The sequence below is a fragment of the Monodon monoceros genome, unplaced genomic scaffold, assembly GCF_005190385.1.
Source record: "Monodon monoceros isolate NGI ecotype Baffin Bay Population unplaced genomic scaffold, NGI_Narwhal_1 Super_Scaffold_22, whole genome shotgun sequence".
NCBI lineage: Eukaryota > Metazoa > Chordata > Mammalia > Artiodactyla > Monodontidae > Monodon > Monodon monoceros.
Genome location: NW_021703779.1, coordinates 42,768,736 through 42,792,138, shown reverse-complemented (window position 1 = coordinate 42,792,138; position 23,403 = coordinate 42,768,736). Strand labels below are relative to the sequence as shown.

Sequence of the window (23,403 nt, the reverse complement as noted above, 5' to 3'; positions counted from 1 at the left end):
ACAAAAATAAGCTCAAAATGGATTAAAGACCTAAATGTAAGGCCAGACACTATCAAACTCTTAGAGGAAAACATAGGCAGAACACTCTATGACATAAATCACAGCAAGATCCTTTCTGACCCACCTCCTAGAGTAATGGAAATAAAAACAAAAATAAACAAATGGGACCTAATGAAACTTCAAAGCTTTTGCACAGCAAAGGAGACCATAAACAAGACCAAAAGACAACCCTCAGAATGGGAGAAAATATTTGCAAATGAAGCAACTGACAAAGGATTAATCTCCAAAATTTACAAGCAGCTCATGCAGCTCAATAACAAAAAAACAAACAACCCAGTCCAAAAATGGGCAGAAGACCTAAATAGACATTTCTCCAAAGAAGATATACAGACTGCCAACAAACACATGAAAGAATGCTCAACATCATTAATCATTAGAGAAATGCAAATCAAAACTACAATGAGATATCATCTCACACCAGTCAGAATGGCCATCATCAAAAAATCTAGAAACAGTAAATGCTGGAGAGGGTGTGGAGTAAAGGGAACACTCTTGCACTGCTGGTGGGAATGTGAATTGGTTCAGCCACTATGGAGAACAGTATGGAGGTTCCTTAAAAAACTACAAATAGAACTACCATATGACCCAGCAATCCCACTACTGGGCATATACCCTGAGAAAACCAAAATTCAAAAAGAGTCATGTACCAAAATGTTCATTGCAGCTCTATTTACAATAGCCCGGAGATGGAAACAACCTAAGTACCCATCATCGGATGAATGGATAAAGAAGATGTGGCACATATATACAATGGAATATTACTCAGCCATAAAAAGAAACGACATTGAGCTATTGGTAATGAGGTGGATAGACCTAGAGTCTGTCATACAGAGTGAAGTAAGTCAGAAAGAGAGAGACAAATACCGTATGCTAACACATATATATGGAATTTTTTAAAAAATGTCATGAAGAACCTAGGGGTAAGACAGGAATAAAGACGCAGACCTACTGGAGAACGGACTTGAGGATATGGGGAGGGGGAAGGGTGAGCTGTGACAGGGCGAGAGAGCGTCATGGACATATACCCACTAACAAACGTAGTAAGGTAGATAGCTAGTGGGAAGCAGCCGCATGGCACAGGGATATTGGCTCGGTGCTTTGTGACAGCCTGGAGGGGTGGGATAGGGAGGGTGGGAGGGAGGGAGACGCAAGAGGGAAGACATATGGGAACATATGTATATGTATAACTGATTCACTTTGTTATAAAGCAGAAACTAACACACCATTGTAAAGCAATTATACCCCAATAAAGATGTTAAAAAAAGAAAAAAAATCTCTGTTCCCATTCCCACTCCCAGGCAACTGCTAATCTACTTTCTGTCTCTATAGATTTGCCTTTTAAATCCAATATGTGGATTTTTGGTATTTGGCTTCTTTCACTTAGCATAATGTTTTTGAGGTTCAGTCATGTTGTAGCATGTATCAGCAGTTTGTCCCTTTTATTGCTGAGAATAGTATTCCAATGATCTTTCACTGCCCCCCAAATCACCCACTAATAGCTCCTCAACTATAACGCATAAAATCCCTCTGACATCCAGACCTCAAAACAGGCCGCTAAACTGCATCCCAGACTGTACCCACCAACCTTCAACTATATCCCCAAACCACACTATTGATCCTCAAACTTCCTCACTAAACTACCCAACCAGGTCCTCACCTTCATCCCCAAACCTTCCAACTGACCCTACTTTACCCTCAAACTGCCCTCTAAATCCCAAGAATATCCCCAAAGTGCCCTTTCAGTGATACCCAACTCTAATCCCAAACTACTCTCCAACAATTACAAACCTCGTCCCCCCAATTTCCCTTCCGAGAGCCCCCAACTCTGCCTCTAAATACTCCTTAACTACCTTCCCTTGGTCCCACAGCTACAGCCCCAAACTATACCTCCAAACCACTCTTCAATGACAGCTATAGCTGTCTTAAATAGCAGTTGGCCTCCATATCCAGTGGTCCCACATCCAGGGATACGGATGGCTAACTGTACTATGCTATTTTATATAAGGGACTCGCACATCCTTGGATTTTGGTATTCACACATGGGGGTGTCCTGCAACCAATCTCCCCATGGATTCTAAGGGACATGCAACTATACCCACAAAACATCTTCCAATTTTCTCCAATCGTACCACCCAAACCACCCTTCAAGAACCATACCTCCAAACCACACTCTGGTGACTCCCCCAACCCCACTTCAGTCTTCCCTTTGATGGCTCCAACTGTACCCAAACACTTTCAAATGCCCCAATTATACCCTCAAACTGCCCTCAATCACCTCCAAGCACACACCTAAGTCCCTCCAACAACCCCAAATCTACCCCTAAGCCATCTATATTAGCTTCCTGTGGCTGCTGTGATGAATTACCACAAATTTGGTGGTTTAAAACATATGAAAAATTTTAAAACAACATAAGAAATTTATTCTCTCAGTTCTGGGGGCCAAAAGACCAAAATCAAGGTGTCAGCCAGGTCATGCTCCCTTCAGAGGCTCTAGGAGAGAATCTGCTTGTTGCCTCTTCCTCTTTTGGTGGCTATCAGCATTCTTTGGCTTGTGGCCACATCACTACAATCTCTGCTTGATTGTCACATTGCCTTCTTTTCTGTCAAATCTGCTTCCGCCTCCCTCTTACGAGGACACTATGGTTACGATTAGAGTCACCTGGATAATCCAAGATAACCTCCCCATCTCAAAATTCTTACCTTAATCACATCTACAAACTGCAAAGTCCCTTTTCTTTTTCTTTTCTTCTCTTTCTTCCATCTAAGTTACATTCAAAGGTTCCAGGAATCAGTATGTGCATATCTTTGGTGGTGGCATCATTCAGCCTACAACAGTACACCATTTGGCCTCCAAAGATGCACATCCACTCTATGTGAAAAACACACGTACCTTATCCCAATACTCCCAAAATTTCAACCCATTACAGCATCTACTCAAGTTCAAAATCTGACTTTAATATCATCAGCTCAGAAGTTTCAAATCTCATCATCTAAATAATCTAAATCAGGTATGAGTGGGCCTCTGGGTATGATCCACCCTGAGGCAAAATTACTCTCCAGCTCTGGACTTGTGGAACTAGAAAACAAGTTATCTGTTCCCAAAACACAGTGGTGGGACAGGCATAGGATGAGAGTTATAGACATTCCTATTCCAAAAGGGAGAAAACGGAAGGAAAAAAAGTGTCACTGGTCCCAGGAAATGGTGAAATCCAGCAAGGCAAGTTTCATTCAGTTTCAAGGCCTGGGAATAATAAATCCTCTGTGGCTTGATGCTCTACCTCTGGGCTCAAGGCTGTGTCCTCAGAGTCATTCTTTCCTTCCCTTGAAGGGTAGCACATGTTTGCTGCTGAGTAGTTTTAGCCTGTATCCTTCCAGTAAAATTTTGGGAGTCCAAAATCCTTCCTTAATTTCATCCTATCTCTTTTTTTTTTCAAGCCAATCAGGCAGTGTTTCCGTCAGTATAACATTCTGAAAAATCTTTTGGATCTCCCATGGAAGGCACAAGGATTCACATCATTAGACAAGAGGGTCCTCCTCAAAATTTTCATGGATAATCCCATCTCTATTCCTGACTTCTACTGAGATGGTTGAGAGGATCCATGAGTCACGCACAAAATCTCTTTAGTACTAGCAAAAGGCTGTCCAGCCACACCCTTGGCTTTCTCTCCAGAGCATACTTTCCTGACAGTGAATCTCCTAAATTTTATGTCTTTTACAATCTGGACAGCCTGAGAATTTTCCAAATTATCAAATCCTGGATCCATTTTGCTTAACAGTTCTTCCCTCAATTTATCTCTTTCCTTTCACATTTTACTACAAGCAGCAAGAAGAAACCAGGCAGTACCTCAACATTTTCGTTGGAAATCTCCTCAGCTAAATATTCAAGTCCATCACTTACAAGCTCTGCTTTCCACACAACTGTAGGACACAATTCAGCTAAGTTTTCTGCCTTATATAATAAGGATTTTCTTTTCTCCAGTTTCCAATAACATGTTCCTCATTTCCTTGAGCCCTGTTAACAGCAGCACCTGTAACATTAATATTTCTACCAATATTCTGTTTATGATGATATACGTATTCTCTGAGACAATGTATGCTTTCTCTACTGTGCTCCTCATTTCCTTCTGAGCCTTCACCAGCAGTGCTTTTAACATTCATATTTTTCCTAGCAGTCTATTCAAGGCAATCTAGGCTTTTTCTATCATGTGCCTCAAAATTCTTCCAGCCTCTACCCACTATCCAATTCCAAAGCCACTTCAATTTTTTTAGGTATTTGTTGCAACACGTTATGGAATTAATTGTGTTCAACCCCCCCCAATTCATTTGTTGAAGCCCTAACCCCCCAAATGATTGTATTTGGAAATAGGGTTTTTAAGCAGATGATTAAGGTTGAATGGGGTCATAAGGGTGGAGCCCTTATCCAATAGGAATGGTGTCATTATGAGAAGAGGAAGAGACACCAGGAGTGCACATGCACAAAGGAAAGACCACGTGAGGACACAGCAAATATCAGTCATCTGCAAGTCAGGAAGACGGCTCTCATCAGAAATCAACTCAGATGGCACCTTGATCTCGGACTTCTAGCCTCCAGAACTGTGAGAAAATAAATTTCTGTTGTTTAATACTACAGTCTGTGGTATTCTGTTATGACAGCCCTAGCAGACTAAGACACTGCAGCATCACATATCCAGGTACCAAAATCTATATTAGTTTCCTGTGGCTGCTGTAACTAATTACCACAAATTTGGTGGATTAAAAATATAAGAAATCTATGGGACTTCCCTGGCGGTCCAGTGGTTAAGACTCCACACTTTCAATGCAGGGGGAGTGCATTTGATCCCTGGCTGGGGAACTAAGATCCCACATGCTGCGTGGCACGGTCAAAAATTAAAAAAAAAAAAAAAGAAATCTACTCTTTCATGGTTCTGGGGGCCAGAAGTCCAAAATCAATTCCACTGGGCAAAATCAAGGAGTCAGCAGGGCCATACTCTCCCTGGAGGCTCTAGGGGAGAATCTGTTGCCTCTTCCAGCTTCTGGTGGCTGCTGGCATTCCTTGGCTTGTGGCCATATCACTACAATCTCTGCTTCTGTGGTCACAATGCCTTCTCCTTTATGGTTTGTCAAATCTGTCTCTCTTCTTTCTTCTTATAAGGGCTTACAATTAGGGGTTACAATTAGGTTCCATTCAGATAATCCAGGATAATCTCTCTATCTGAAAATCCTTAATTTAATCACATGTGCAAACCATTTTTTTTTTTGACGTATAAGGTAACATTTACAGGTTCCAGGGATTAGGACATGGATATCTTTTTGGGGGGGCATTAGGCTACCACACTATCCTATGACAGTTAACAGTTCTATTAACAACTCCTTAAATTACAAAAGACCACACACTAACCTTCCATAGTCCCTCCAACTGCATCTCAAACCATCTTCCAATCCCCCAGAGAGTATTCCCAATTTACCCTCCAATAGCTGCCACCTGCACTCTTAAACTGTCCTCTAACAGCCCCATTCCTCTTGAAGACGTGGTGGTCCTTTAGTGGTGTGCCAACTGTCCTGTAATAGACCCCAACCTCACCCCAAACCACCCTCAATCACCCCTCATATCTCTCTATAAACATCCCCAATTTCACCATCCAACTGCCCTCTCTTCTCCCTACATATCTCCCATTCACCCCGCTCCTCAGTTGCGTTGCAATGAAACCCCAGCTTCCAGAGAGAGACAGAGACAGAGAGCACGCAGCAATGAAGACCCAATGCAGCCAAAAATAAATAAATAAAATAAATAAATAAATGGAAAAAAAGATGGCAGCCTCGGGCTTCCCTGGTGGCGCAGTTGTTGAGAGTCCGCCTGCCGATGCAGAGGAGGCGGGTTCGTGCCGCGGTCGGGGAAGATCCCACATGCCGCGGAGCGGCTGGGCCCGTGAGCCATGGCCGCTGGGCCTGCGCGTCCGGAGCCTTCCCTCAGCGGCGGGGGCAACAACAGGAAAGGGCCGGCGTACAAAAAAAAAAAAAAAAAAAAAAAAAAGAAGATGGCAGCCTCATTCAAACTAAGAAAAATACAAAAAAAAATTTTTTTTAAAAAGTGTGCCTGGGTTCCAATCCCAGGTTTTATAAACTGGTGTGACCTAGGGCAAGTGACTTAACTTTGCTGTACCTTGGTTTCCTAATTTGTAGGTTGGGAAAATAAATGGAACCCTCCTCAGAGGTCTGTTGTGAGGATTAAAATGAATGAATACAGATAAAATGCCAAGAATGACCGGTAAATGTTGCTTATTGTTACTTTTCTTTATAGCTTTCGCTTTTTGTATCCTGTTTAAGAAGGCCTACTTTTTTGCCAAAGACTTAAACATAGTCTCCAAATATATTTTGTTCTGATATATATATATATTTTTTTTTTTTTTTTGCGGTACGCGGGCCTCTCACTGTTGTGGTCTCTCCCGTTGCGGAGCACAGGCTCTGGACGCGCAGGCTTAGCGGCGATGGCTCACGGACCCAGCCGCTCCACGGCATGTGGGATCTTCCCGGACCGGGGCACGAACCCGTGTCCCCTGCATCAGCAGGCGGACTGTCAACCACTGCGCCACCAGGGGAGCCCTGTTCTGATATTTTTTATAGGTTCTTTTTTAATGGTTAGGTCTTTAGCCAATCTGGAATTAATTTTTCTGAATTGAGTAAATTAGGAATCTAATCCCTCCCCCCAAAAGACAGTCATTTCTCCCCAAACTACTTTAGTAAATAGTTCATCTCTCTCCCAGTGACTTGAAATACCACTTTTGTCATTTATGAATTCCCACAATACCTAGGTCGATTTTTGGATTTTTTTTTCTGTATCACTGATCTAGTTTTCTATTCCTACTCCCATATCACGATGTTTCTTTTTATGGTTGTATTTCCCTGTGCTTATTTTATTTTATTTTATTTTATTATTTTTGGCTGCTCAGCACACGGGATCTTAGTTCCCCAACCAGGGATCCACCCGCTCCCCCTGCAGTGGAAGCGCGGAGTCCTAACCACTGGACCTCCAGGGAAGTCCCGCAATGTTTTAATAACTAGAGCTTTGTCAGATATTTTGAATCTGGTAAGATGACGCCCTCCTCTTTCTTTTTCTTTTATAAAATTAGATATTCTTGTGTATTTAAGGCACCGTAGGAATTTTAACATCAGGTCTACAAGTTTCATTTTGCAAATTTTATTGGTAATGTATTGATTTTTTAAAGATTAATTTTGGGAAGAATTGTCTTTATTATGTGGGTAATGTTTGTGTGTGAGCGTATGGGGATGTGCGTGTTTACCAAGCCAACTTGGGAAATAAGGGTGCCAATACAGGAAGGTGCAAGGCAAATGGGCGCTCAGCGAAGTTCCCAGTGGTCCAACTGATGGGCATGATCTCGGGATGTTGGGAGGGATAAAGGGAAGGTTGTAGGTCTGGGTATTTTGTGAGCTGACTGTGCATCTGAACGTATGGGTGGGACCCTCTGCTGTGTGCAAGCCGGCTTGCATGTATCTAGCACACAGAGGAGCTCAATAAATGTTAAATCAGTGCTCAAATGAGTGAATCAATTTTTGGAGAGATTATTGTATGTCAAACAACCTGCTAGCACTATTCAAAAACAACCTCCAATCCTCATAACAACCCTGTCAAACAGGTATTATGACCCCCATTTGACAGACCAGTAAAGCTGAGGCTCAGAGAGGGGAAGTCCCTTGCCCATATTCAAACCTTGGTCTTTATAATTCCAGAAGTCAACCACAGAAGGGGCCAGATCTAATTTCCATCCTTCCACTTATGCATCCATCTGCCAAGGATTCACTAAGCACGTACAGTGCAGCGCAACGACCTAGTACAACAACCGCTCTAAATGACATAGAGTAAGCGGACCGCTTCCAGGAAAACCAGCTGGGCGGCTGGACTGTAGGTACCAAAAGGGTGGGGTTTCTGGCGCGCACCTTCCGGGAATGTAGCTGCCTAGGCCTCAAGGCTATGGCTTTGGCTGAGGAGGCACCGCTAGATCAAAGTTGTAGCGCGGTTTAGAGAGTGGATACTATGAATATTGGCCTATAGAGGGCGCGTTTCCGAAGCTAGAAGCATGTCCTGGAGACCCTCCGCGCGCAGACTGGCCATCAGTACGCAGGCGCAGAAGACCCAAGGAGCGGTTTAATATCTTGCGGAGGGATAATTTGAGAAGAGGAGGCGTGGTTCAATCTAATTACCTCTCATTGATTTGCCTCTGTCTCTGAGGGCGTGGCCTCGGTGCCCCCTTCTCGGAATAAGGGCCTGCGGAATCCAGTTCTCTCTCGGCTTCGGAGGCGTAGCTTAGGGCGGGCCCTTGAGCCACCCCTCAACGATTGGCCGCCTCACCCAGAGGGCGTGGCCCAGCGAGCTGTCTATCCTCAGTGCGGTCACTTCCTGTGGAGTTTCCCCAGCCCAGGGAGGAGGGGGAAGAGGACGAGGGGGAGGAGGGCGGTCGTCCGGGGTTAGGTTGGGGGGGCGGTTTGGTCCGTTCTGGGCGGGGGATGACTCACAGCCCATCCCATCTCCCCGACGCCGCCCGCCCGCGCAGAGCTCGCTCCATGGCTTAGCGGAGGAGGCGGTGGCGAGCGGGGGAGGGGGACTCTTATTTTGTTAGGGGGACCGGGCCGAGGCCCGACCGGCCTGGCAGGGCTCGCCCGGGGCCGGGCGTCATGTCTCATGCGGCCGAGCCAGCTCGGGACGGCGTAGAGGCCAGCGCGGAGGGCCCTCGAGCCGTGTTCGTGCTGTTGGAGGAGCGCAGGCCGGCCGACTCGGCCCAGCTGCTCAGGTGCGGGACCGCCTGGGACCGGTAGTGCTAACTGGGATTCCTGGGGGCCTTATCTGGGGGCAGCGGGGGCCCAGGACTGTGATTGGAGGCCCCGGCCTAGTCTTGGAGGACGTCTGAGCGCCTGACTTGGGGGGGCACCTAAGGAATCTGGCGGTGGCTTGCTTGGACTGAGGCTTAAAGGAGTCGTGGAAGTGCAGTAAGGGAGGCCTAGTTCAGATTTGGCGGGGGCCCTTGACTCGGTCTCGAGGGGCTGATTCTGTTGTGTCCAAAAACTAGTCTAGGGTAGCTGAACTTCAGGGACTGAGACTCTGACTAGAGGCTGAATTTGGGGTCTTTGAGTCAGATATGAGGGGAATGAATTTGAGGGGGCACTCTGTAGGTGGGGCACTGATTTTTAAGGGACTTTTTCCCTCAGAGAAGGCGTCCTGGGAGATAGAGGTGTTGTCTTGGGAGCTTGGTGACTCCCAGTGGCTGGTTGCTGGAGGCTGTGTTTGGGGATAAAATGACTCTGGAGGGATTTGGGGGTATCTCGGATATACTGCGTGGGACCAGCCTTGTGAGTGTGTGTGAGTGAACAAGAAAAGCAACATTCATCAAGACTTGATCAGAATAATCCCTTCGCCTGCCCACCCATCCAGCTGGGTAGTGGAAAAGCCCTCTTCCCACACCCCATAGGGGCTTGAATGGGAAACAGTCAGACAGACAGGCAATGGAGATGGTGCTACCTCTTAGCCCAGAGAAGGCCTCAGACCTTATTTGGGAACCCAGAGGAGGGTCTTGTTCTTGTTGCCACCTGCCCTAGCCTCTCAGCCAGCTCTTTTCACCCCCTACACACACACAGACACAGAGGTTTTTTTTTTTTTTTATCTCAGCTTCCCAGTCTGTCTCTCAGGCCCTGGGGGCAATCTTGAATCTGACCCTAGAGCTGGAATGAGCACCAATTGCACCATCCCTGCCTGGGTGGGTCCTCTCTGACCTCTTAGCCTCACTTCCATCAGTGGGCCTGGAAGCCCCAGCCTTCTCTGTCCATACCCTGCTCATTCCAGTGCCCACCTCTTCCAACTTCTGTGCAATGGAAGTGTGAGCATGGGAGGGGGCTTCGCCTACTTTCTGCGTGGGATTGTGCTGAGCTCAGCGGCTCCCCAGCTTCCTCTTCCCGACTTCCTGGGGTGGTTTTAGGGCCCCGTCTGTGAGTGCGGAAAGGGAGGAAGACAGATTCTTGGGGAGGGGCAATTCAACGACAATTCCAGGATTCTAAATCTTTGACTAAATTCAAGGATGCATATCTATCTGCCTGCATGTTAATGTCCCCTACACACTAGGGTCTTGCAGCCAGCATGGAGGGTTGAGCAGGAGCCTTTCAATATATGAATTTACCATCTCCTGATACCTTTATAGCAACCTAGATCATCACAGTAGTGGCGATAGTTGAAAGGGACTGGTGTACATGGCTTCTTAGTTTGTGTGTCAGTGGGTGTTGGTATTGGAGGTGTGTTTGTGTTTTGATGTATCGAAAAAACGAGAGTGCTGGGTAAGCTCCTCTGACCAAGAAAAGAATGTTCCTATAAAGCAGATCATCCACCCAAATTCTCCCTCTTGTCAATCCAGATTGTTGGACTGAGGGGAGCCTTTGTTATTTCCATCTTGTTTTTGGATGCGTGTTCACATCCCACAAACTCTGGCTGGGGCAGGGTTGGTGGCCGGGAGCTCTTTTGGGAAGTAGTGGATCCTTCAGTAAAGTGAATCAGCTACCCCAGTTCTCTTTGTGATGCATTCAGTTTGTGTTACAATGGACTGTTCTGCCGAGGGAAGCCCCTACCGTGCAGTATGCCTGTGGACCTATGTGGTCTCACATTCAGCAGCCAGGAAAACAATGGGGGGTGTGGGGGCTGGGAGAACTCTGAATGCAAAGTCAGGAATCCCACAAAGTGAATTGTCATTCCTCAATTCTTCGTTTCTAGTCTCCTGAAACCCAGGTTGTACACCCAGGTGATTGTTAGATCGAGGATCTGGGGTTCAAGCTTATTATTTTTAATCTTAAGGAACTATGGGTAACACGGAGCAAAAGAGAGTGGAGAGGGGAGAAGACGTGGGGATTCATGGTGGCGGTTTCAGCAAAGTGGCTGAATGTGAGGGATACGCTCTATTCTCCTCTCTCCTGGCGTATGCTTCTCTCCTCTTCTTTTCTCTTCTGTCTCTGTCTCTGTCTCTCTCAGGGGAATGACGTCTCCATACAATCACTGACCATCACCCTGCCTTCCCCCCACCCTCAGCCTGAACTCTTTGCTTCCGGAATCCGGGATTGTTGCTGACATCGAATTAGAAAACGTCCTTGATCCTGACAGCTTCTACGAGCTCAAAAGCCAGCCCCTATCGCTACGCTCAAGGTATGTCTCTTCTCTCTGACTCCCCTCCCAGTTCCTCAGGCCCCTGCATCCCCTCTTGATGGGCAGAGGCCCTCAGTGCCAGCCCAACCCATTCTCTCACCAGCCTGAATTTTTCAGATAGTAAAATTAAGAGCCAGAAAGAGCATGTGGAAAGCAGGAGGCCAAGCTAGGATTCTAGTATCTCGGACAAAATCTCCCCTGCTTCCTCCCCCACCTGCACATCCATTCATAGATAAAAATTGCAGCGTGCCTGGAGTTCCCAGACACAGGGCGTGGCCTGCTCAGGCCCAGCCCCCAAGTAGGCGGAGCCGTTCCCATAACCCCTGGTCACCCTCCCCCCAACTCAACAAATTCACCCACTCCCAGCCCTTGAAGAACCCCTGCTTGTCTCTTCTTTCCCCCAAGCTTGAAAGTCTAAATGTGCTGAGTCATGGGCCTGGGCTCTAAGAGAGGGGAGGGGACCTGGAAGAGGGGCAGGAAGGGAGGATTGTGAAATCTCTGAGATTTTCAAGACTGACTAGCTCCTGGGACCAGAGGCCCAGGCAGGGGAGGAAGAAGGGCCTGCGGTTGCCCATATAGCCTGATGCCCACCCCCAGGAGCTCAGGGAGCATCTCCAGCCCCAAATTGAGCTTAATGAGCCCTCCGTGTCCGTATCTACTCCCACAACCTCAATTCTGTTTCCTTCTGCTCTCCTGTAAATAGCTCGCAGAGCTGAACAATGGTATCTCCGCTTGATATATGAACAGGCCCAAATCCAGGCTTCACCATAAGGACTGCAGGCTAAAGTTCCCCCACCAGACTGTGACCCCTGAGGGTTGTGACCAGGTCTGGTTCCTTTATCTCCCCTCCACGTTGTGGCTTCTAAGGCAGAGAACAGGCCAGGTTCCTATGTCTGCTTCATCGCACGGTGACTCCTTAGGCTTGGGCCGAGACTTTTAGCTTACCTGTGGCCCCGTATTTCCCATTCCACAGCCTCCCAATATCACTGCAGGCCACCCCAGCCACCCCAGCTACACTCTCTGCATCACCTTCTGCAGGGGGCTCCAGGACCCCTGCCATGTCGTCGTCTTCGTCATCGCGGGTCTTGCTGCGGCAGCAGCTAATGCGGGCCCAGGCCCAGGAGCAGGAGAGGCGTGAGCGTCGGGAACAGGCTGCAGCCTCTCCCTTCCCTAGTCCTGCACCTGCCTCTCCTGCCATCTCTGTGGTCGGCGTCTCTGCTGGGGGCCACACATTGGGTCGTCCTCCCCCTGCTCAGGTGCCCAGGGAGGTGCTCAAGGTAAGGTGACATCCAGAGGCCCTGGGAGGGGCTCCTGGTGACTGAGGATTGGTCCTGGTGGCTTTGGGACGAGGTCCTAGGGGCTCTAAGGAAGGTCTCAGGTACTGTTAAAAGGGGGCTGTGCTAGTATCCCATTGTGTTTAGGGTTTCCAAGGCGTTCTTGTGGAGTTGTGAGGGGTTCTTGCGGGCCATAGGATGTCTTGGTGGATCATGGAGGCTCATGAGTGCCCTGAGTGGGCCCTGGAGTCTGTGAAGTGGCTTTGTAGGAAGCACTTCACATATGGTTATGCATTAGGAATTCTTTGGCCATTGGAGTGTCTTGGGAAGCCATGTATAGTTCCCATGTCTGTTAGGTGGGGTCACGAGCTTTGCGGGGGGCCTCTTGGGGACTGTGACAGGGTGCTCCAGAAACTGTGAAGGATTCTGCCACCCATGGGTAGATCTTGAGGGCTGTGAAGGATCTCTGAGAAAGGGAGTTTGGGTCCTAGGGGAGACTTTAATCAGTATTTGGGTGTGGGAGAGGGTTCTCAGATTCTGGGCCTCGTTTGCCATCTTGAGCCTAGGAACAGATGACTTCTGAGGGGCAAGCTGGGGCTCAGAGTCACCCCTCTGAGCCCTGTTCTACCTTGTTCCCTCCCATCCTGTCTCCCCCACATTCCACAGGTACAGACCCATCTGGAGAACCCAACGCGCTACCACCTGCAGCAGGCGCGCCGGCAGCAGGTGAAGCAGTACCTGTCCACCACACTTGGGCCCAAGCTGGCGTCCCAGGCCCTCACCCCACCACCGGGGGCTGCTAGTGCCCAGCCACTTCCCGCCCCTGAGGCTGCCCATGCTACTGGCCCCACTGGCAGTGCTCCCAACAGCCCCATGGCACTGCTTACCATCGGGTCTAGCTCAGAGAAGGAGGTGAGTGGCTGCAGACGACCCTCCCATGCTCCCCCTGCCCCAGCTTCTTCTAAGGCTCTTCCATATTTCTTCTCCCAGATTGATGATGTCATCGATGAGATCATCAGCCTGGAGTCCAGTTACAACGATGAGATGCTCAGCTATCTGCCTGGAGGCACCACGGGGCTGCAGCTCCCCAGCACGGTGAGGCCCTGAGATGGGAGGTTGGTCTAAAAATTATTGCATCCGTCTATCACTGAGGGATATCTTATATACACCCGGGCAGGCTAGCTGTGTACACAAGAGACTGTCACCTTGGATTGTACTGAGATAGAAATAGAGGCTGTATGTTGAGAATGGGGCACACCAGTGCCCTGGGGCCATGTTGCACTGCATGGAGAGGTGAACCTTGTAGATTTTGATATCTACACGGTGGGGACTTCATGGAGCTATTAAGGCATACCGAAGCACTGAAGCTTCACTGTGGGAGGGACCAAGAGGTGGGACTCTTGTAGCATTTTGTTTGTTTGTTTGTTTGTTTTGAGTATAAGACAGGTTTCTTTTTATTAAGTTTTCCTAAACTTGTCTCATGTTTACTGAATGTTTTTCTTTGTGTAAGAACGTAACCTGGAGCTTTAAAAACCAATTTGGACAATGCAACCTGGATAAATGCTTGTCTGCACACAAGTCATCGATTTCCATTCTCTGGCCTGGCCTCCATGTAAATCCAATTGGTCTTAAAGCCTATCTAAACAGAGAGCAAGCAGACCACACCATCTTATTTCTAGTTTAAACTTTAAACCTCAAATTCACCCCTATCCCAAGACCCACACCCTCCCCAACACACAAAAGAAACTTTTTAGAAGAAATGGCCATTAAGAACTGAGTCAGTTGCGTAAGAATTGGCTTAATCCTGCAGCCAGCACTCCAAAGTAGCTCTTGGCTTCACAGCAGGCCAGCTGGAACTCTTGAAGCAGGACAGGTAGAGAATGGATAGAGGATGCTCTAAGAACAGGGCCAAGTCCTGGTGCTGCGAGGCTTCCACACATGCTTACACTCCAACATAAATACACTTCCACCTTCCTCCCCTAAGTGATGTTTCTCTATAGCACTTTCGAGCTTGTAACTCTCTAAATTTTTTAGTGCAGAGATGGACAGAAACTTATTCTAAACATGCAAGGTATAATCTTAATTCTAACAACATAGGCCAAAATTAACAGAGAAGCTCTCTGTTATACAGATTATCTTGTAGCGTTTTGAATGTACCAGGACATTCAGGTCATGAAGACACACGCAGACCATGAAGTGATTGGAACATAATATGCCAAAGGTGTCCAGATTTGATGTGGCTGGACCTTGAAGTGACTAGAACATACCACATCTCTTAAAGTGAACTGTGCCGAGAGGCTGGGTCCTTGTAAAGACTTGATAAAACTTTCTAGAGCAGGAGATGCACCAATGAATTTTAACATTCTGGTTCTGAACATTCCAAGAGTCTCATAACTCATTTTGGGACATACCAAGTGCCTATAGCTTTACTTCTTTCCAACTTATCAAGAGGATAGAAGCACATGTAAAAATGGTACCAATTTATCAGGATTTTTCATTGATTTGGGCACAGCTAGAGATTGGATGGATCCAGCAGTCTAGTGGGGGTTTCAGGAGATGAAAACTCATCAAGAGGTGGGACTGATTACTTATGGATTAGTTCATTGCCCTAGGGTGTATCCAGGAGAGTGTGAAAGAGAAAAAAAAAAAAACTAGGCTGACATAAAAACAGTGCTTGTTGAGTAGTTGGACGAGAAATCCTGAGAGATCAGAATGTGCAAGAGGGTGCCAGATCAGAACTTCGGTGCATGGCAGCCGGAGACTATATGCAACGCAGTCACAGCAAAAGACTGGAGATTGGGCTGGAACTCTCCGAAAGGCCAGATTTTGGGTGGAATGTTGCCATGACAATTTCCCAAGGTCTGAGAAGACTGGGTTGGAGTGTTCCAAGAATGCTGAGTTGGAATGTAGCTCTAGGAGGGGCTGAAATGTTGCATTGGAGCTGACAAAGACCTGAGAAGGGTGGTTTTCTGGCACTTCTCAGAGCCAGTGCCGGGGTTTGGGAGAAGGGCTTCAGAAGTCACTGGGGGATTCGAGGGGCTGTGGGGACATGATGAGCAGGCCAGGCAGGCTCTAGTCCCCCAGCAAAGCAGGGTAGGTCCCCTTGACCCTGTCTTCCCTGTTGAGTGGCTGTGTGAAATTCCCTTGAAGGAGAAGGAAGGGTTTCCATGCTGGGCCAGCCAATCCTTGCATGAGGGGGCCCATCTTTGGGGTGTGTGGAGGGTCAGGAACCTGGTCGAAGAAGGGGCCGAGCCTGGGGTCTGTTTCCAACCATCATTTTTCTGCTCTCCCTGCCTGCAGCTGCCTGTGTCAGGGAATCTGCTTGATGTGTACAGTAGTCAGGGCGTGGCCACGCCAGCCATCACTGTCAGCAACTCCTGTCCAGCTGAGCTGCCAAATATCAAACGGGAGATCTCTGGTAAGGACTAGGGTCTTGGCCCCGTGCAATTATCATATACCCCAGGGTGAGCCCCATATCTACCAGGTCTGGGGGTCAGGCCTGATTCTAAGGGAAGAGGGTTTAAACAGACAGAAATGGGGGCTGTTTGCCATCTTTGTCCATATGGCCCGTGGTCCTGCTTTCACTCCACTCCCTCTCCTCTTGGGTTTAACAAGTGGCCTGTCACCATGGCTTCTTTAAAAATTGTAAAAATGGTGGCACTTCCCTTGCCTGCGCCCACCAAAGCCTACCCCAGTGGCTGCACATGCTGCCCACCGTCGTCTGTCATCTTTCCCAGGCCCAGAGGCCCTGACCACCTCCTGCACTCTCTTCCAGAGACAGAGGCCAAGGCCCTTTTGAAGGAACGGCAGAAGAAAGACAATCACAACCTGAGTGAGTGAGAGCGCGTGCTCCTGCCCACGTGCTGTGCAGCCCAGCCTCACTCTGCGCCCGGCCTTCCTTGGGGGCCTCTCCCTGCAGCAGCCTCCCAATTCCCCAGTTTCTCCTCTTCGCTTCTCAGCCTATTGACGACTCTTTCCCACTTTCTCTTTCTCTCCCTCGCCTTCAAAGTTGAACGTCGCAGGCGATTCAACATTAACGACAGGATCAAGGAGTTGGGCACCCTCATCCCCAAGTCCAGTGACCCGTGAGTCTGGGCCAGGAGCCCCAGGCCGGTGGAAGGTGGGGTGGGGGCCCCACTCCCTGAAAGTCATTCCCGGGTGGGCCCGCCCTAAGTGGGAACCACCCAGGCAGTCCTGCTCCTTTGCCCCTTTCTCACCCAGCTTTCCTCACCCTGAGCAGGGTGGCAGCCCCTCACCGTGTTCCCATCTAAAATTTTAGGTGCATGACATTATGGTCCATGACATTATGGTCCACGTCATCTGCCCCCCTGTACGACATAGACAGTTTTCCGCTTATTTAGTACCTCCTTTATTTACTCAAAAAATGTATTGAGCTGCTTCTGCTTTGTGCCAGGTACCATGCTAGGCCCTGAGGATACCAGAGGGAACAAAATGCACAAAAATCCCTGACCTCATGGAACTGATGTTTTAGTGGGGGCAGACAGACAGCAAAGAAGATAAATATGTAAACTCCGGTGGTTATGATGAGTGTTGTGGAGAGGAATCAAGAACGGAGGGAAGATGGGATATTGGGGAGGGTCACAGTTTGGGGTGAGGAGGGTGGGGACAGGGCAGGCCTCAACTGATGAGGAAATACTTGAATAAAGAGCCTAAAGAGGTGAGGCAGGAACCATCTGGGTGTCTGAGAGAAGAGTGTTCAAGGTGGAGGGCAGAGCTGGGATGGAGGCCCTGAGGTGGGAATGATTTTCCATGTTCTAGGAGCATTGAGAAGCCAGTGTGGCTGCAGTGAGATGAATCAGATGGGCATGGGTAAGAGGAGCAGTATGGGATCAGGTCAGAGAGGGCTTTCTGGGTTCGGGGTGTGATGGGGCATCACTGGAAGGTTCCAGGCAGGTGGTTTTCATCCGAGCATTCTGTACCCTTGATGTCCCTCTGCCTCAAGTTGTAGGCATGTGGCGGGGTGCTCCATCTACCTGGTGCAATCGCCCCCTTCAGCTCCCGAGAGACTCCATGTGCAGCATTCCCTTCTTTCCTCCCCCTTGGGCCCCACAGGGAGATGCGCTGGAACAAGGGCACCATCCTGAAAGCCTCTGTGGATTACATCCGCAAGTTGCAGAAGGAGCAACAGCGCTCCAAAGACCTGGAGAGCCGGCAGCGATCCCTGGAGCAAGCCAACCGCAGCCTGCAGCTCCGAATTCAGGTCTGGAAGGAGAAGGCGGTGGCAGGGGTGAGGGGGGCTTCCTGGAGGCAGAGGCAGAGGGAGAACAGGCTAGGATTTCTCCTTCTGGCATATTTGGGGGATCCCCAGGCTTCCTGACTCACATGATGATGATGATGTTAAGTAGTAATCATAACGTTAGCAAGAATAATAATGAATATTGGTTAATGGACACAGTGTTTTATCTTGTGCCATGCACTATGACAAGAGCCTTATCTCCGTTTACTAAGTTAATCCTCACAACAATCCTGTGAGACAGGGACCATTATTATACCCACTTTCTAGGTTGGGACTCTGAGGCTCAGAGACGGTAAGCAACTTGCCTGAAGTTACGCAACTAGTGAATGGCAGAGGCTGAATTCGAACCCACGCAGCCTACACTTTTAACTGTTATATCCTCTGCCTCTGAGGGACTCTGAACTCCATCTTATCCCACCCCCACCACCCACCCCCCTACGTTTTGCAGGAGCTAGAACTGCAGGCCCAGATCCATGGTCTGCCAGTGCCTCCCACCCCAGGGCTGCTCTCACTGGCCACAACTTCAGCCTCTGACAGTCTCAAGCCAGAGCAGCTGGATGTTGAAGAGGAGGGCAGGCCAGGCACAGCAACATTTCATGCAGCGGGGGGACCTGCCCAGAGTACTCCCCATCAGCAGCCCCCAGCGCCACCCTCAGATGCCCTTCTGGACCTGCACTTTCCCAGCGACCACCTGGGGGATCTGGGGGACCCCTTCCACCTGGGGCTGGAGGACATTCTGATGGAGGAGGAGGAGGGGGTGGTGGGGGGACTGTCAGGGGGCGCCCTGTCCCCACTGCGGGCTGCCTCCGATCCCCTGCTTTCTTCAGTATCCCCTGCAGTCTCCAAGGCCAGCAGTCGCCGCAGCAGCTTCAGCATGGAGGAGGAGTCCTGATCAGGCCTCACCCCTCCCCTGGGACTTCCCCACCCAGGAAAGGAGGACATGTCAGGATGAGGCCCCGCCTTTTCCCCCACCTTTTCATGAGATTGCCCTGCCCAGGTGTACTGGGAGAAGAGGAGACTGATGAGGCCCCACCCCTATAACCAGGCAAGGAGGAGGAGTCAGATGAGGCCCCACCCCTTCCCCACAGGACAGGCCAATGCAGGTATTTCAGACATGGAGAAGGTAGGGGCATCAGGGCCTGTCTCTTGCAGAACGCAGCCTCACCCCTGCCCTGTGGGACCTGCCCTTGCCCAGGTGAGGGAAGGAGACAGGATGAGGTAAGCCCCTGGCCCCTAGGGACTGTCCTAGCCATGTTTCCTGGGATAAAGAGTGTCAGGATACTGCTCCATTCCCTCTCTTGGAACCAACAGTCTAGTCTATCCTGGCAAGGAAGAGGAGTCAAAATGGAGGTCCCACCCTGGGGGTTTAAGCGCTGCCCCTTCCCCATGAACCCTGCCCTGCGCAGGCAAGGAACAGAACTGAGGATGAGAGCCAACCCCTTTACCTGGGAACTCAGTCCTGGCCTTCTAGCAATGGAGGAGTCAGGCCCCGCCCTTTCCCTATAGGAACAGCCCGGCGCAGGTATTTCAGTGGAGGAGTCAGTAAGATCAGGCAACTCTGTGGAGATCACAGCCCTCGTCTCTTAGCAACATCCCATCCAATCATTCCACACTGCAGGGAGGAGTGGTACTTAAGCTCCCCCGCCTTAACCTGGGACCATTGTGACTTAACCTAGGAGAGCTCTAAGCCGACCTGGCCCTTGAAGAAGGGGGCAGATCTTGAAATCTTGTGGGTTGACATTCCAGACCTAGATCAGGAGTGAGTGAGAGTTAGACCCCCACACTTGGGCAGAGTTTTACCTCCTTCCTTGAAGGGTAGATTGGGGAGGTGATGGAGATAAGGGGGTACTGGGTCCATGTTCCCAGAACCAGCACCCCAGTACTCTTTTTCAACATGTAGAGGAACAAGATAAAGGAAGGGGCCTTTCCAGGGAGTTCCCCAGCCCAGGAACAAGTAGAAGCCTGTCTCACCAAGGCAGAGGCTTAGGGGGAGGATTGCAAAAACATATATACACCCTCTTTATCAGATTTTTTTACTGACCCCCTACTCAGAAGCTAGGTCACCCCCAACCTCTGGCCTCCACCTAGTTCTCCATTTGGAGAAATCTTCCCCATTTCAGAGTTATCAAGAGACACTCCCTGCCCATCCCCATCCCTCCTACCCCATACACCCAAGGTTGTCAGCTTTGGATTGTTGGGGCCGAGCCCCGAGGAGGGTGTACTAAGGGGTCTGTAGGTTTGTGATTAAGATAATAAATGCTAGGCGTGTTTGATGCGCTTTTAACTTTGGCAAAGAGTCTCCTGTCCTTGCTTTTTGTCTGTGCAATGAGCATGGCTCATGAGGTTCTTGGAAGAAACAGATTTGAGTGGGATGGGTACAAGGATTTAGATAGAGGGGCTGGAGAAAACAGTGTACAAACAAAAGCAATCAGTCCTTGACTATCTGCTAGGCAGCCTCCTAACTGTTTTACCCAATTTATTATTCTAAGGAATATTCATCAAGAAAGTACTGATTCTTACTCCTATTTCACGTTTGAAGAAACACGAATAGAACAGGGTTTAAGTAACTATCTGACGATATACAGCTGGTAAATGGATGAAGCGCTAAATGGTAAAGTTAGGTAAGTGAGGGCTCTGGTTTGAACAATGTCATTGAGGACAGACGGGCCAATGAAGGTTTTCGTGCAAGTTCACTTTTTTTTTTTTTTTTTTTTTTTCGGTATGCGGGCCTCTCACTGTTGTGGCCTCTCCCGTTGCGGAGCACAGGCTCCAGACGCGCAGGCTCAACGGCCATGGCTCACGGGCCTAGCCGCTCCGCGGCATGTGGGATCTTCCCGGACCGGGGCACGAACTCGTGTCCCCTGCATCCGCAGGCGGACTCTCAACCACTGCGCCACCAGGGAAGCCCGCAAGTTCACTTTTGAAGCTGATAAGGAAGTATATGAGGATATCTCCTGGCAGACAGTAGAGGTATTCCAGATGGTGGAAATGGCAAAGACAAAAACCGTAAAGGTAGAGGAACAAGCAAACAACTCGGTTTTGGAACAGGTGTTGACATTTGTGGGGAATTTAAATGGAAGTGAACAGACACAAGTATCTTAGGCTGGGGAAAAAATATTCCCGGAATTTCTCAACTGAACTGACTCCCAGGACAGGTATCAGGCCTGGTCCTGTGTCACCCCCATCAGGCTGTGACCACCACACTTGCTGCCTGCCCCTTTCTAGCCTAACATACTGTGAGCCCTAGGGCCTGGTTGCTGAACCTCTACCACCAGACTGGTGGCTCCCTGATAGCTTTATTTTTTTTCTCCTCAAATTGGATATATTCTCTTTATTTTACAAAGATAACATGTGATACCCAGAAGTGTTTTTTTTTAACTTTGTATTCTGAAATAATTTTAGATTTACAGAAGTGTGGCAAAGACAGTAGAGAGTTCTCATACCTGTTATCCAGCTCCCCCTAATGTTAACAGCTTGAATAACCATGGCACATTTATTAAGGCTAAGAAAATCACATCGGCACAGTACTAGGAACTCCAGACTTTATTTGGATTTCACTGGTGTTTCCATGAATGTCTTTTTTTCTGTTCTAGGATCCAAATAAGGATACTCTGTTTGTTATCTCTTTCTGTGTAACGAATTACCACAATCTTAGTGGCTAAAAAATCATGCATTCATTATCTCCCAATTTTTGCAGGTCAGGCAGCCAGGCTGGCTTAGCTGGCTCCTCTACTCCAGTGGCTCTCAAGAAGGTACAATCAGGGGAGGTGTGGACAGGACTGAGGACTCATCTGAAAGCCAGACTGGGGAAGAATCTGCTCCATACTTGCACTCACATGCAACTGTTTGGGGCAGTTCTCAGTTCTCTGCAGCCTGTTAAACAGAGGGCCTCAGTTCCTTGCTGGCTGTCAGCTGGAGGTGCACTCAGTCATTACCATGTGTGCCTTTCCTTCCATGAGGCAGCTCACAGCATATGTACTTTGCTTCATCAAAGTCAGCAATAGAAGAGTCTGCTAGCAAAACAGAAGTTACTATCTCTTGTAATCTAATCATGGAAGTGACATACCCTCACCATTGAGGCATTCTGTTGGTTATAAGCAAGTTACTCACGGGAGAGGATTACACAAGATCATGAATAGCAGTAGGACCACTGGGGGGGACATCTTAGAAGCTCCCTCCCACATTGGGTTGAGCTGTCATATCTTCTTGGTCTCCTCGGACAGTTTCTGTCTGCCCACTGAGAAGGCCAGGACATTGTGCTATTCCAGAAGCAACAAGCTCATCTAGTACCTACATCTTGGTTTCTAAATGCCATTCTCCAATGAAAGGAACCAGGGATCCTTGGAGAAATGGCTGATTTTAAGGCCGGGGAAGGGAAACACATGATGAGCCTGGAGCACTGTGTGGTACCAGAAAGTAAGGAAGAATCTAAACAAAAAAAGATGGGAGTGTGTCATAAAGATGCAGGAGCCAACCTGAAAGAACTCCCAATAACCAAATATGGAGCAATTTGAGCAACAAAAAAATGATAGTGCTGTATTGTAGTCCAAAAACTAAATATCCATGATTCCATGCTTATATATATCAGTGATATAATTGGGTAAGTAAATAAATGCTGGAGATGGGACAACTCTTGCTTGCATTAGAATTCCAAATAATAAATATAGAAGGAATGAGATAAATAGAAAATTACCATTAGAATACCACAGTAATACTGGGGAGTGGATCCACAGCTAAACGCTAAATGTTAAAATTAGTGGGCAGAAGAGAGAAACCCACGCACATATGATCACCTTATTTTTGATAAAGGGGGCGAGAATATACAATGGAGAAAAGACAGCCTCTTCAATAAGTGGTGCTGGGAAAAGTGGACAGCTACATGTGAAAGAATGAAATTAGAACACTCCCTAACACCATACACAAAAATAAACTCAAAATGGATTAAAGACCTAAGTGTAAGGCCAGACACTATAAACCTTTTAGAGGAAAACATATGCAGAACACTCTATGACGTAAATCACAGCAAGATCCTTTTTGACCCACCTCCTAGAGAAATGGGAATAAAACCAAAAATAAACAAATGGGACCTAATGAAACTTAAAAGCTTTTGCACAGCAAAGGAAACCATAAACAAGACCAAAAGACAACCCTCAGAATGGGAGAAAATATTTGCAAATGAAGCAACTGACAAAGGATTAATCTCCAAAATTTACAAGCAGCTCATGCAGCTCGATATCCAAAAAACAAACAACCCAATCCAAAAATGGGCAGAAGACCTAAATAGACATTTCTCCAAAGAAGATGTACAGATGGCCAACAAACACATGAAAGGATGCTCAACATCACTAATCATTAGAGGAATGCAAATCAAAACTACAGTGAGGTATCACCTCACACCAGTCAGAATGGCCATCATCAAAAAATCTAGAAACAATAAATGCTGGAGGGGGTGTGGAGAAAAGGGAACCCTCTTGCACTGCTGGTGGGAGTATAAATTGATACAGCCACTATGGAGAACAGTATGGAGGTTCCTTAGAAAACTACAAATAGACCTACCATATGACCCAGCTATCCCACTACTGGGCATATACCCTGAGAAAACCATAATTCAAAAAGAGTCA

At 48.2% G+C, this 23,403-nt stretch overlaps 1 protein-coding gene across 4 annotated transcripts; it reads left to right on the top strand.

Moving 5' to 3' along the window:
• Positions 1-8,470: 8,470 nt before the first annotated feature.
• On the top strand, positions 8,471-22,675 carry TFE3 (transcription factor binding to IGHM enhancer 3). Of its 4 annotated transcripts, none has more exons than XM_029240880.1 (10): positions 8,471-8,864; positions 11,138-11,251; positions 12,290-12,528; positions 13,192-13,437; positions 13,516-13,620; positions 15,826-15,943; positions 16,301-16,357; positions 16,535-16,610; positions 17,599-17,746; positions 18,231-20,076. In XM_029240880.1, exons 3-10 carry the CDS (start codon positions 12,310-12,312, stop codon positions 18,672-18,674), a joined length of 1,413 nt encoding a protein of 470 aa, XP_029096713.1. In that variant the 5' UTR covers positions 8,471-8,864; positions 11,138-11,251; positions 12,290-12,309; the 3' UTR covers positions 18,675-20,076. The 4 variants fall into 4 exon arrangements, with proteins under 4 accessions (XP_029096713.1, XP_029096711.1, XP_029096712.1 ...); XM_029240878.1 differs by having other exon boundaries at positions 8,517-8,864; positions 12,225-12,528; positions 18,231-20,071; XM_029240879.1 differs by lacking the exon at positions 18,231-20,076 and adding an exon at positions 21,480-22,675 and having other exon boundaries at positions 8,619-8,864; positions 12,225-12,528.
• The last annotated feature ends 728 nt before the right edge of the window (positions 22,676-23,403 follow it).